This window comes from Hypomesus nipponensis, chromosome 20, assembly GCF_054491055.1.
Source record: "Hypomesus nipponensis isolate SF chromosome 20, ASM5449105v1, whole genome shotgun sequence".
In the NCBI taxonomy this organism is placed as follows: Eukaryota; Metazoa; Chordata; class Actinopteri; order Osmeriformes; family Osmeridae; genus Hypomesus; species Hypomesus nipponensis.
In genome coordinates this window covers 7783593-7797226 of record NC_140380.1, presented here as the reverse complement: position 1 = coordinate 7797226, position 13634 = coordinate 7783593, and the positions used below count along the sequence as shown (strand labels likewise).

General features: G+C 47.4%; 2 protein-coding genes across 2 annotated transcripts; both read right to left on the bottom strand.

Annotated features, from left to right (window-relative positions):
• Positions 1-436: 436 nt before the first annotated feature.
• LOC146246205 (olfactory receptor 1M1-like) lies at positions 437-1402 on the bottom strand. The gene has a single exon (XM_084684018.1). It carries the CDS (start codon positions 1400-1402, stop codon positions 437-439), a length of 966 nt encoding a protein of 321 aa, XP_084540144.1.
• A 5990-nt stretch (positions 1403-7392) lies between these two features.
• tpbgl (trophoblast glycoprotein like) lies at positions 7393-9324 on the bottom strand. The gene has a single exon (XM_084684106.1). The coding sequence runs from the start codon at positions 9243-9245 to the stop codon at positions 8130-8132; it is 1116 nt and encodes a 371-aa protein (XP_084540232.1). The 5' UTR covers positions 9246-9324; the 3' UTR covers positions 7393-8129.
• Between the last annotated feature and the right edge of the window lie 4310 nt (positions 9325-13634).

Here is a 13634-nt window from a genome sequence, read left to right as displayed (position 1 = left end):
TACAAGGTAATTGGAGAGAGTGAGAGAGTGGGAGAGAGAGACAGGGAGAGAGTGCAGACTGCAGCGAGAGGGAGCGAGCTGGGGAGTGTCAGACACAAGCACGTGCTGCATCGGTATTTCCTTTATACCAGAATCTCCATCTGTGCATTTAATTCTCCTGATGTTTTGTTGTCTGATGTAGAAGTTTATACATTGCACTGATAAGAGAGACATGTGATGGGATGATGAGGAGTAAAACACGCTGCCAATGTTGACACAGTAGATAAGACCACAAAAGGGAAAAACACTAACAAAGGGAAAGTATCTGGTCAAGGTCTCAGCAAATTTACAGTACAGAACGATTCATACTTTCATCGTGTAGCCTAAGTGATTCTGATAAACGAGTCTGTCAAATATATTTTTCAATTGTGTTGGGTCCACGCGAGCGGCATGGACGTCACGGTGTAATTTTCACTCTGTGGATCAGCGCTAGGACTCTGGTCTTGATTTCTTTTGTTTTTAGGGAGTAAATGATTGGGTTTAGACAAGGCGGGATGCACGTAGATAACGACAGACTCAAGACGCGCAGGTCGGGGTCGATGCCAGAGGAAAAGAGCCCGATAAAAAATATTGACATAATAGGAATGTAAAATATTGCTACGAGGATTAAATGTTCAGTGCACGTGGCCAGCGCTTTCAGCCGTCGCGCAACAGTTTTCATTCTGAAAACTACGAGCAGGATACACGCGTAGCTTAAAATGATAAAACTTAATGGACCGGTAAGGTTGACCAAACTCAGGATCGAAGCGCAAGCCCATTGCAGCCTATTGTCATTACATGCCAGTCTAAATACGGGCGCATAGTCACAGAAATAACTAAATACTTGAACGGAGCCACAAAACGAAAGTCTGGTCATTATTGACGTGGTGAATATAGTTACACCCACACAGGCAGACCAAATTATCGCTAAAATTACAAACATACTCCTCGTGTTGTTGATAGAGTGCTGGCGCAACGGGAAGCATATAGCTATCAGTCGGTCATAAGCGAGAACAGCTAGAGCGAATGATTCGAGGCTGACGAAACAATAATATATGAACATTTGCACAAAGCATAAATTAAATGGAATAAAATTATCTTTTGAGAGAAACAACTTTATCATACTCGGAATGATACATGAGCTCAGGACTACATCAATAACTGCCAAATTAACCACCGCTACAAACTTTGGGGTGTGTAAACGGCAATCCGACACAATTATGTAGATCACCAACACATTGAATATAACCGTTACGATGTAAACAAACGCGAGAAAAACCAAATAGACGTTGATGAAACTCAATGACGTAAAGGCAACTATGTAGAAGCCCGGCGGATGGATCAGAACAGAGTCATTCCCAGATGTCCTTTTCTGAAATGTCATGGTCAATGTCCAGTCACTGAAAAACTCTCTGCCTGAGCAGAAATCAAACAACGTTTAATAGATTATCTTCAAGTCCACATCAATTTCATGCTTAAACAAAATGACACAGAAAAGCTCACCTGCTATAGTTGATGTGGTTGGAGTTCAGAATTGAGGAGTTAATAAACTGAGAAGACTAGCGATTCTCTGCTTGTTTCACCTGGAATTAATACTGTTCATGTAAATCTCCAGAGATGTCATCATTAAGTCACAAACACTTGCATTTCCTTGTTAGTCATGCAGACTTCCTATGATCTCAAGCAACCCATAGAGAATATACAAGTATAGACTAATTAGGGAGTAATCAAAACATTCTAACCTACACATTAGCATAATAACCAACAGATAGCATAATTCGTAATTACAAAAAATCATAGGTTACTGTGATATCATGCATCAGACCAGGCCAAGACTCAAGTATTCACAGATTCAGGACCACAGAGAGCAAAATGGAGGTGTCCTTGTGCAACATCATTTGGGTTCACTGAAAAGGTGTCCTTCATTTCCCCCTTCAGAGGGAGGTGACAGATCTGACCTAGCGAGGACCAGCTGTGTACAGAAGAACATGCTTTCACCCCTCCAACCACTCCAGATCAAAGACAAACCCAAGGAGGGGGTGTAGACAGGGCTATCACTTTAAGGTACTAGGACATAGGGACATGTTTACATACTGAAATGACACTGCAAGCAGGTGAGCCAGACTGACATGAACACAGACTAATGCACAGAAATAAAGAAATACAGACAGTCATAGACAGAAAGCTACCGATACGCTGCACATGCTGTGTGTTTATGTTGGCGGTGTGTCTGGAGAAGGTCTTCCTGCAGGCGTGAATGAAACAGGTACGCCTTGCAGGTGATTGGTGCTAGGAAGGCAACATCTTCAAGATGGAGGTGCAGTGAGAGGATGGTGCGGCGTTGGGACACGAGGAGCGAGAGAGGGAGCGACAGAGGAAGAGAGAGAGAGAGACGGCGCCGAACGAGCACAGATGCGCCGAGAAACAAAGAAAGAGAGGAGAGAGGCTTTACATGAAAGTCCCCTGGAAGTGAGCCCTGCTCACTCAAATCCTTTTTATTTCGGCTTCATCTTCCCTCCCGAGCAGTATTGACTTCCCGGTCCTCACGCTGGACTGATTATTAACACGTGTACCTCAGTCTCCTTGAGCCTGTTAACACTGCGGAGGCCTTTCAGAGCGGAGGGCCGATCGACCCGATGGCTCTGCTGCTGAGCTGCGTGGGGGCGCGGGAAGCTCCACGGTGGAGACCTCTGGTCCCGGTTAGGACCTCCGATCCAACATCTGGCCCCAGTGGCTTGCTGGCGGGTCAGTAAGGTCATGTTCTCAGGGGGTCCGAAACACACATGCTTCCACTGCTATGTAAACGCACATACACATACACGCACCATACACCCACACTCCTCACACTCCACCCAAAACAACCCCACAAACACACACAACAAATACACACACACTTACACACACACACACAGACAATAACAACATACTATATACGGGACAGAATTACCCCCCACACAAAGGGATCATTCGCTTTGTGTGAATCCCTGGACTCCTTCTAATGAGCCAATTAGTGATGTCATCCCCCCGAGAATGCTGGGTAATGACCTTGCTTGTAAACAAACCAACTCCTTAGTGTTGCAACTCAGAGCTAATTAATCTCATCTCGTTCTTTAATAACCCCGGTGTGACCTGGGTTGTTGCGTCAATAAGAGCTATAAGGCTTGTGTTGTCGGAGCGTGTTTGTCTTGGAGTCTTTCCAATGGGGACTACATAGGCTGATAGAACCAGAGCAAAGTCTACAGAGTGGCCTAATTACGTGTGCGTACGTGTGCACCCCCCCATCCCCCCCCCCGCCGCCCATGCTCGGCCCTCTCACCCTTTGAGCCCCTCACCTTCAAGAGTGAACCTCCAGTAGTATCATAACCCTCTCATTAACCTCTAAGAACTGCTGTGAGGGACAGAGAGAGAGACAGTGAGAGAGACACACATAGAGAGAGAGAGAGAGAGAGAGAGAGAGAGAGAGAGAGAGAGAGAGAGAGAGAGAGAGAGAGAGAGAGAGAGACAGGGAGAGAGCCAGGGAGAGAGAGAGACAGGGAGAGAGCCAGGGAGAGAGAGAGACAGGGAGAGAGCCAGGGAGAGAGAGACAGGGAGAGAGAAACAGGTAGAGAGCCAGGGAGAGAGAGAGACAGAGAGAGAGACAGGGAGAGAGAGGGAGAGAGACAGGGAGAGAGACAGGGAGAGAGAGGGAGAAAGACAGGGAGAGAGACAGGGACAGATAAAAGGTAACACGGGGCAGGGCCACTCGCTCCGTCAGCTCCAGCGAAGCAAGTCCTTATCTTCCCCTTTTACCTGGTTTGATAAACATTAATAAACACTCAGTCACTACACTGTCCTGGAGAGTCATAAAGCAATATCAGGGTATAAACACCTTGAGGGGAGAAGGGCCCAATCAGAGAGCTTCCTGTTGGAACACAACAAAGGGAAGTCAACATAGTGTCTTGCTGTGAGAGCTTAAGGAGAGCAGCGTGAGCGAAAGGCTCTCCGGGGAACAAGGGACACTATCCCCGTTCCGGGAAGGGAGGAAAAGATGAAGAGCGAAAGGGAAGAAATAAATGTACGAGGCAGAGAAAGAGGGAGAGAACACAGGTAACCACATAGAGGTAGCCAAGGAGTCGACCAATCATGAGGGGGGGTCTGCGTGAGGTCCGAGCAGGGGTGGGGGGGGGTTGATTGGAACGATTCTATTCAGCGTCTTCCCGCTTTTCTTTTATAATCTCTCGTCCTTTCACCCTATTCTGCCCGAGTCAGCACAAACCCTATCACTGTGCCCTTAGAAAGTCACTCAACTGGATAAAAGTCCTTTACCTGGACGGGGACGGTGACGGGGGGGGGAGAGAGAGAGAAAGAGAGGGTGCGGCGTGCGTGTGTGTGCGTTGGGGTGGGCGATGGGGGGGAACGAGGGGGTGAACGAGGGAACAGAAGGAGTTGGAAATGGCTGGAAATGAGCGTTGACACGGACAGAGGAGGAGAGAGAGTGGAACTAAGAAACAGCGAGCGACGGGCGCAGGGAACGCGAATGAAACGCTCGGAGGCAGGATCACGAGGATCACCAGACCCAAGAGCCTCTGCTAAATGATTGAATGTAAATGTTGACTCCTCGAGGTGAGGTGAGGCCCGTGGTGAACTGCAGTGCTCATGGAGGGTCTGAAAAATAAAGGATGGTTCCACAGGGAATAGGTCGACTCCTCAACTAACACACGCTCACACAAGGATGCACTCACACACATACACACACACACACACACACACAAATGGACATTTAATGACACACTTATACCAAAATGATTTTGATGTTTTCCGGCCCATTGGTCAAAGCGATGACCTGATTCTCTCTCTCTCTTTCTCGCTGTCTCTCTTACTCTCTCCTTTACAGCCGCACACACACACAGTGGGATGCTAAGCACATCTTTCCTTGTCTTTGGGGCTGATTCCGACTGGCATAGTGTCTACACTGTGTCCACAGTGATGACAGAGAGGACAGCCCACGTCAGCACATTCAGACGTGATCGCGCTCGTCACCTTCCACTGCCTCCCACCGAACGCTGTTCTCCCATTCTCCGAGTGTTCTTTTCATTCTTTGCCATCTCGAGATTCTAGAGTTTTCCATCTCACAGTCGCAAGCGCCCCTCTCCCCCTGCCCCCCCCTCGATACACACCACGGCACACATATTTTGTGGAGCAACCCAAAACCAAAGTCATTCATCAGAGGAATCCAGAGTCAAGTCCCCCATCAATCTCTCATCCGTGTGTGTGTGTGTGCGCGTGCTTGTGAATCAATGTGTCCAACTCCCTCCCGCTGTGCCCCGTGATCATTTCTCATCCTTTTCACGTCAACTCAAGTTGTGGAAGCCCATGAATGTAACCCATTACCCAAAGACGTGTTCATAGAACACATGAGCATGTCAAAAACCTATCTATGCAGTCTAGCAGCCACATTGTATAGCCAGCCCCATGACACGACAGCCCTCCTGATAACCACTGAAGGATGCACTTCATACAACCTGACTGTCTACGAGTATGTCACCTGCACATTGTCCCCAACAATAGCGTCATCTTTCAGGTCTTACATCATCGTTATGCCAAGCCCGTTCCTGAAACACTCATACTGAAGCAACGATAAAGATGAAGCCTTTCAGTCCGTCAGTCCTGTAAAGGTTTTATTTCTATTTATATATATTTCTTCACAATTCGTATTATCCTTTGTTTTTATGTTAATGTTTTACTTTCTTACATCACTAATTTTCTTGAATACGTTATGTTTTGTGGAGAATTAGTGGTCCCTTGAAAAAAACACAGGTGGTCATCCAGAACGACGTAGGGCCTATACCGCAAACGCTAACTCAGGCAGAGAAGCCGTTTATATCCATAAAAATCACCGAGGCCCTGTCAAAAGAGCTGGATGTTAATTATTCAACACAAGATGGCAGCTCTACATATGGGTCAAAATAAAGGTTATAACGGCAAGCTCAATGACACTCAAACCTAAAACGCTGGTTCAGAAGAATCAGGGCAGCGCGTGGGCACAGAGCAATTAGTCTTCGATGTTAAAGAAGCATCATTCAGAATGTGAGACTAGTCTGGGTGCCTGTGGTCAGACTGAACGTAATCCCCGATTGGTTAATTATTCAACTCGGGTTAGACCTTGCTAAGCGACTGTAGATCAACTCCAGATGTCACACTCGGATCCTTCTCGGCGATCGTCTCGGTTTCCTAATCGACGGAATTACTTAATTAATTGATTAGAGGTGTGAATTCAATACGGTCATTCCGGTCGGGGGACGATATAGGGATAGAGAGAGAGAGAGAGAGAGAGAGAGAGAGAGAGAGAGAGAGAGAGAGAGAGAGAGAGAGAGAGAGAGAGAGAGAGAGAGAGAGAGAGAGAGAGAGAGAGAGAGAGAAAGAGAGAGAGAGCGATCTATCTATCTATCTATCTATCTATCTATAGATAGATAAATAGATGGATAGATACAAAACAGATTTAAATCAATAGTTGATTAGAGTTAGTTAGAGAAATATAGAGCAGAAGGAGATGCAGTCAAAGAGGGAAAGACAGAAAGAGAAAGAGCAAAAGATGTCTGCCAAACTTGTTTCACCCCAGTTCACGATTTGACGGCCACATTGTTCCTCACACCACAAATGTTACAGTGATTTGGAGGGCTCGTGTGTGGGCGTGTGTTAGTATGTGTGTGACCATTTAGACTTGTTCACTTTCTTGTCCAGTAAAAGCAACGGTGGATGGGTACACAAAGATCAGGGGAAATTGGCGATGCTGTCCATGGTGCTGATTCCACTCAACGGAAATAAGACTCGCGTAATGTGTAGCGTAGCGTACCTTCAGTCGTGTTTGTGCATGTCAGTACACACACTCCTGTCAACAACTTTCCAGGACGAATCAGGCCTCCCAACGTCATTCCTTCACACGTCAGTTTGACCTTGGCTGCCAAAAAAACAACACACCGGTGGTTTTGGGCGCTTTAATTAAGACAGGCGTGAAGTGCGCAAGCACCACATGTGCGGCTGGTGTAATAGGTCAATCACCGTCCTCCCGGTATTATTTGTCACAGTGTTGATGAGATTACCGCCGTAATCAAATCCCCAATACCCCCTCGCCTCCCACCGGGGCACCAGCATTCTTTCTATCCCGGAGTAGACGTGATCTCCCTCCAAGCGCTTGAGCAGCTCGTGATTCGGTGTGGAGGAACTGATAAGACCCTTTTACCCCTCTTTATCCCTACAGGGACGTAGAAACAGCAGTCAGTACCTACCATTCAATGTCTGAATGTCTCAAAGGCATTGATATAGTTCTACAGAAGGTGCCAGCAAAGTTTTCTGGTGTATAGTTCGAAGACGGCCTAAATACGACAACATACATCATATTTTGTAAATAACTTTATTTTGTTTGTATTAGTCATTTCCCCAACAAAAAGGATTGAAGGATTATTTTCAGTATAGGATAAGTATTCCCACGTGAATGCATCCGACGGGCCTCTGGGATCACAGCACCGGTTCTATTTAAATTCACAGATACATTTAATATAGGTGAACACAATCCGGTGTTCTTTTGCCACTAGAAAAACTACAAGATTTGTGACAAGCTATTTGTCGCGTTAAGGACCTCATGATTAAAATATGACACTGTCTGTCATGGTATCCCTTATGGGCATGGCACTCCACGCATATTACAAACTCTCTCGTGACCAGCATGCCTTTGAGCAAGCCTCTTTCTTAAAAAACACTGAATCATGCATACAATATTTGGAAACGTGCTTTATGCCATTCTCGTCTCCAGTAATAAGGGCTTCTATCTACTTCTAAACGTATTGTGGTAGACTATTTAATATAGAATGACAATAAATCAATGCTAAACCAAGACATTTCTGGTACCGTTTCTGTTAAAACAACTTAATAGGCTTCATCATATCCATGCCATTTTATCAGGAAATATTTATAGTTTTGTGCCTATACTATAGGTGGTTTTTTTTTGTCATCTCGGGTATTTTAACAGTCTCTCATTCGTCATTATTGCCAAAAGGCGAAGGGAGCGTTTCCAACTCAAGCTCATTGTTCTTAAACTGTAAACCAGTTGTTCCTCAACATGGCTGAAATTAACACTAAACGGACACGTTGGCCAACCGGGGATCGGAGTCCTGTTCGTACCGGTAATGATAGACCTCCATCTGGTCCCTACAAGCATCCCGGATGTTATTGAGCCACCGTTTGATACCCGCCCGGTTCAGGTACAGCACCATTAGAAATACCAGCCCGATCAGCGCTAACACTATACCGAGGAAAACGTAGGATACTGCTTCAAGGTTCTCATTTAGACAATCAACGTCCTCGGCGCGGAGTCTCTCCAATGGCAACCCCCGCCTGGTCTCGGGTTCGAAGCAAAGAAGATGTGCCGCGTCCTGGCACTGAGAAGAATTCTTCAACCAGTAGTAGAACGCCTCCAATCCACAGTTGCACCTAAATGGATTCAAGGACAGATATATACGCACCCGCGTGTACTGGTACAAACTTGAGACATTCTCTCTCCCGATGTTCTCAAATGAGTTATTGCTCAGCACTAAAGCATGGAGGTTAAACGCGGCCAAATTCGCAATAGGTATTGTCTTCAATCGGTTGCCCGCTACCTCAAGTCTGTGAAGGCTGCGCAAACTTTCCACACCGAGTGCATTTGAGAGCTGCGCCGCGCCTGAAGACGTCAGGGAGTTGTTTAAGTACAAGGAGCGCAGCTCGAGCAAACCGTAAAAAGCCAGATCAGACAAATACGCCAACCTGTTGTGACTAAGATCGAGCAGATGCAACCGGGAGAGCCCCAAAAAAGCGTAAGCCTCTATGGCCTGGATGCCATTGTAGGACAGCGAGAGCGTCATCAAGTCCAGCTCTGTCCCGTTTGATGAGAACGCGCTCCCCGGTAAAGTTGAGATGTTGTTCCCTCTGAGGATAAGAGTGGTTGTCCATTCAGGTATGTCGCCTGGGATCGCCGTTTCGTCTCCATCATGGCAGGTTACGGTCCCAGAGTCACTGGCACAGACGCAGGATGCTGGGCAGTTTTCATCCGATTTGACAGGCGGAAACATACACAAACACACAACCGTCACCAAATAAAAATGTTCCCAAACAGTAAAGACAAATCGTGAGATATTTCTACAACAAATCATCCGGACCGTTTTTCCAAAATAGTATTTTGCATTAAAAGTGCAAGTCGACATTTCGTTTCGCATAGAGGTTGGAGCAGTCAGTCGGCCGGGGTTGGAATAACCTCAAAAACACAATTTATTCCCCATAGTTCTGACGTCTGTTTGTGTCTCCCCGTTTAAAGAGGGAGTCTCGCGACCTTCTTCACATCGTAGGGGTGCAGCTGGCCAACTGTATGGACAGTAGCGGGAAAGCCTGCGGTTTGGGGCGCGCACACACCTCATTCGCTCTCTCACGAATGCGCTTTTGACGCCAGTCTAGAAGGGGAAAGATGGAGATACCTCCTATAGCGCGCGTGTGGTCGACGCAACTAGGACACTGACAGACACATTGACTGACAGACAACCACACACTTTTTCTTTCTAGCTGCCACGCGTGCGTCTTGGCATGATTGAGAGAACCCACTTTAGTGCAAATCGAGTTTAGTAGGATACCTCACCTACAGATTACCGGAACTGTGGCGGACTGACAAGACACTGGACCTGGCTAATTACATTTTATTTGAGAAATTCACCCTGCCACTGGGCTGGCACAGCATCACAGCCAGTAGTTTCTCCTGCAGAAACAAACCAATGACCCTGCGTGGGGTTGCCAACAGGCAAAACATTTACCTTTGTTTACATATATCAACTCGAACATATAAATCGTATCTTATCATAAAGGAACAGTGAGTAAAGCTGAATGGATCCAATAACAGCTGACTTAATCAACTAACTGGAAGCCAAAAGTTATATTATAGAGTGGAATAAAGTATGCCTATATGATTGCAAATACAATACTGTAAGTGACCATAAAGCCATGGCCTATATGAAATTATTGTTAGGTTCACTTGCCTGAAGATTAATCTAAATAATGATGTGTGTCATAAGTTAATAGTGTTTAGAGTTCTGTGAAATGTAATTAGTAAAGCTTGGTCCAGAGTCTCAACAAGCAATGGCCAGAACAACACATGGTTGGATTTAGGGACTGTGGCAAAAGAACGCCATTTGTCAGACGTCAGAGCCAAAGCCACAATTTACTGCCCAGGGAAGCAGTCATTTCAATTTCCCATCATGCTTAAATTATTGTAGCGTGAATTTACAACCTCCCTTGTTTGTTGCAAATCAGCAGCTGTAATTACATTGGCCAGCAGAGCCTGTTTAATGTCCCTAAACCGCTTTCAGATTTCTCATCCCAAAGGGGAAGGGGAAACAAACTTTTTACTCAGCTACATTCACGCTTTGGCAGTTTACCAATGTATACAAGTGAAGCAGTTTATTTGCACTGAAAACAATGCCTTGTCGTGGAAATGTAAACATGATCATACATCTTAGAACTGGAATCGGATCAAGAAGGAGAAAGTGAGAATTGGGCGAAATCATTTTCTGCCATTTGCAAACTTTCCCTCCCTCCCTCCCTCCCTCCCTCCCTCCCTCCCTCCCTCCCTCCCTCCCTCCCTCCCTCCCTCCCTCCCTCCCTCCCTCCCTCCCTCCCTCCCTCCCTCCCTCCCTCCCTCCCTCCCTCCCTCCCTCCCTCCCTCCCTCCCTCCCTCCCTCCCTCCCTCCTTCCCTCCCTCCCTCCCTCCCTCCCTCCCTCCCTCCCTCCCTCCCTCCCTCCCTCCCTCCCTCCCTCCCTCCCTCCCTCCCTCCCTCCCTCCCTCCCTCCCTCCCTCCACCTCCCAGTCTTGATCTGTGTGCCCGTGTTACTGCAGCCACGGAACAAAGTGTATTCTCTATTTGTACTATGAGGGGAAAACATGATACTGTTAGTGAAAGACATCTGTTCCCCAGGGGCACACACGTCCTGCTTTGTATGTGTGTGTGTGTGTGTGTGTGTGTGGGTGGGGGGGATTGTGTTTGTGTACGTGTATTAGTGTGCATGTGTGCGGTATTTGCCTTCGTGTAAACAGTCACCATGCAGATCGTGGTCACAGAGATCAGTGAGAAGGGTTTCGCGTATGTGTGTTTTGCCTGTGCGGTGCAGTGGGATAATGGGTAACGAGATGTCTGTGAGTGGGTGGAAAGGGGTGTTTGTGTTTTGTATACGTGTTTGCATGGGGGGTGTATGTGTTTGTGTTCTGCTAGAAAAACACACGAGGAGTGAAACAATAGTAACAAACGGTCTGTGCAGTGGTGGGGATAACACACACACACACACACGGGCACACACACACACGCACACACACACTCACACACACACAGCCACATACACACACACGGGCACACACACACATGCACACACTCAGTTGTGTGCTCACAGGGTATGACGGTGTCATTACTTGGCGTTGTCCTGTTGTGACGACTGAGGGTTGTGTGTGTGGCTGTGTGTGTGTGTGTGTGTGTGGCTGTGTGTGTGTGGCTGTGTGTGTGTGTGTGTGGCTGTGTGTGTGGCTGTGTGTGTGGCTGTGTGTGTGCGTGTGGCTGTGTGTGTGTGTGGCTGTGTGTGTGTGTGGCTGTGTGTGTGGCTGTGTGTGTGGCTGTGTGTGTGGCTGTGTGTGTGTGGCTGTGTGTGTGTGTGGCTGTGTGTGTGTGTGCCCAAGGGCCATCAAGTGTGTGCAAGCCATCCAGTGTTTCTGTTAAGAGTGAGTGGATAGGTGAAGTGTTTGCAGAAGTACTACTTCACAGCTGTGTCCTGCCTGCCAGTCTGATGTGGCAGTTGTTGGCACATAGAGAGAGAGAGGGGAGACAGAGAGAGAGAGAGAGAGAGAGAGAGAGAGAGAGAGAGAGAGAGAGAGAGAGAGAGAGAGAGAGAGAGAGAGACAGTGATCTAATACAGTGAAACTTCTATCCTGCATAACATTATACAGGTCAACCGATCCTCTCACAATCAGTCTGTCAGTGTGTCTTCTAACGTTACGGTCACACCATTAGCTGCCTAATCTGACACCCAGACACGTTCACAAAACAAATAAAACGTCAGAATGTCTTTTATTCAAACAGAAGGATTTGTTTTAAAACAAAAGGGATAAAGAAACTCACTGTTCTCTCTCTCTTTCTCTCTACTGTGTATTTACGTGTTTGAGTGTGTGTGTGTGTACACTGGGTGGGTGGATGTGTGGGTTGGCAAACAAAGAGCAGCGCCCTGCAGACTCCAGATAAGCTGACTGGACGGGGTCAGCCAGGACCGTTAACCGGGACCGTTAACCGGGACCGTTAACCGGAGGCCCAGGTCCACAGAACGTCTCAGGAGAACGTCGGGGAGAGCGTCCTGAAGTGACTGGACAGCTTGGATGTTGGCTTGTCAGTCCTATTTCACCGTGGCTCGTGTTTTCAGACAATTTTGTTATTCTAGAGAGAGAAAGAGAGCGATGTAGCTAGATAGACAGATGGACAGACATAAATAGATAGCCGGATAGATAAATAGATAGACCAGATCAGCTCAAAGGGACTTTAGGAGCAGCAGCTTGTCTCCCATGTTCAGCCAGAAGGAGAGAGACCCTCTCAAGGGACTGGCTAAGAGGCCAGTTGCACAAGGACATCTGTGTGCCTCCCTTCTTCCCCTTAGGACCCCTGCACCTGGTCCTCGGGCGTCCGTCCTATCTGCCTGTCCAGAAGGCTGATGTCATGGCGGCTGCTAATCAGAGCTTGTTGCTGGGATGTTGTTATGGCGCCCTGCGCACGGCCCTCTGCTTGACATTGAACCTTGTAATTGATTTACTCAAGGCTGCCCATCCCCATCGCCTGTGTGTGTGTTTACATGCCTGTGTGTGTGTGTGTAAGGGTGTGTCTGCATGTGTTAGTGTATGCCAGTGTGTGTGTGTGTATACCAGCGTGTGTGTGTGCATGGCTGTGTGCGCATACCTGTGTGTCTGTATGCTTGTGTGTGTGGATGTATTCCAGAGTGTGTGTGTGTGTGTATTCCAGAGTGTGTGTGTGTGTGTGTGTGTGTCCTGTCCTGTGTGATAAGCAGCCTGTCCTCAAGTCCTTGGCACTCGCTGTTGGTCTCTCACCCGTTTTTTGTTTCGCTCTCTCCAACCCCGCCAACACCTCCACTCATCTCTCTGTCTCTGTCTCTGTCTCTCTCTCTCTCTCTCTCTCTCTCTCTCTCTCTCTCTCTCTCTCTCTCTCTCTCTCTCTCTCTCTCTCTCTCTCTCTCTGTCTCTCTGTCTCTCTCTCTCTCTCTCTCTCTCTCTCTCTGTCTCTCTCTCTCTCTCTCTCTCTCTCTCTCTCTCTCTCTCTCTCTCTCTCTCTCTGTCTCTCTCTCTCTCTCTCTCTCTCTCTCTCTCTCTCTCTCTCTCTCTCTCTCTCTCTCTCTCTCTCTCTCTCTCTTTCTCTACTCCCATCCAGCCTTTCCTTCACCTCAACCTTTCCTTCGGTGCATGAGGGATACACAGGAGTGTGTGTCACGAAGACAGCCACACACACACAGTAACACACACACACATCCTAACAAATTCCAAGCTAAAGGCAGGTTGCGCTTGGGGGTGTCACGATGTA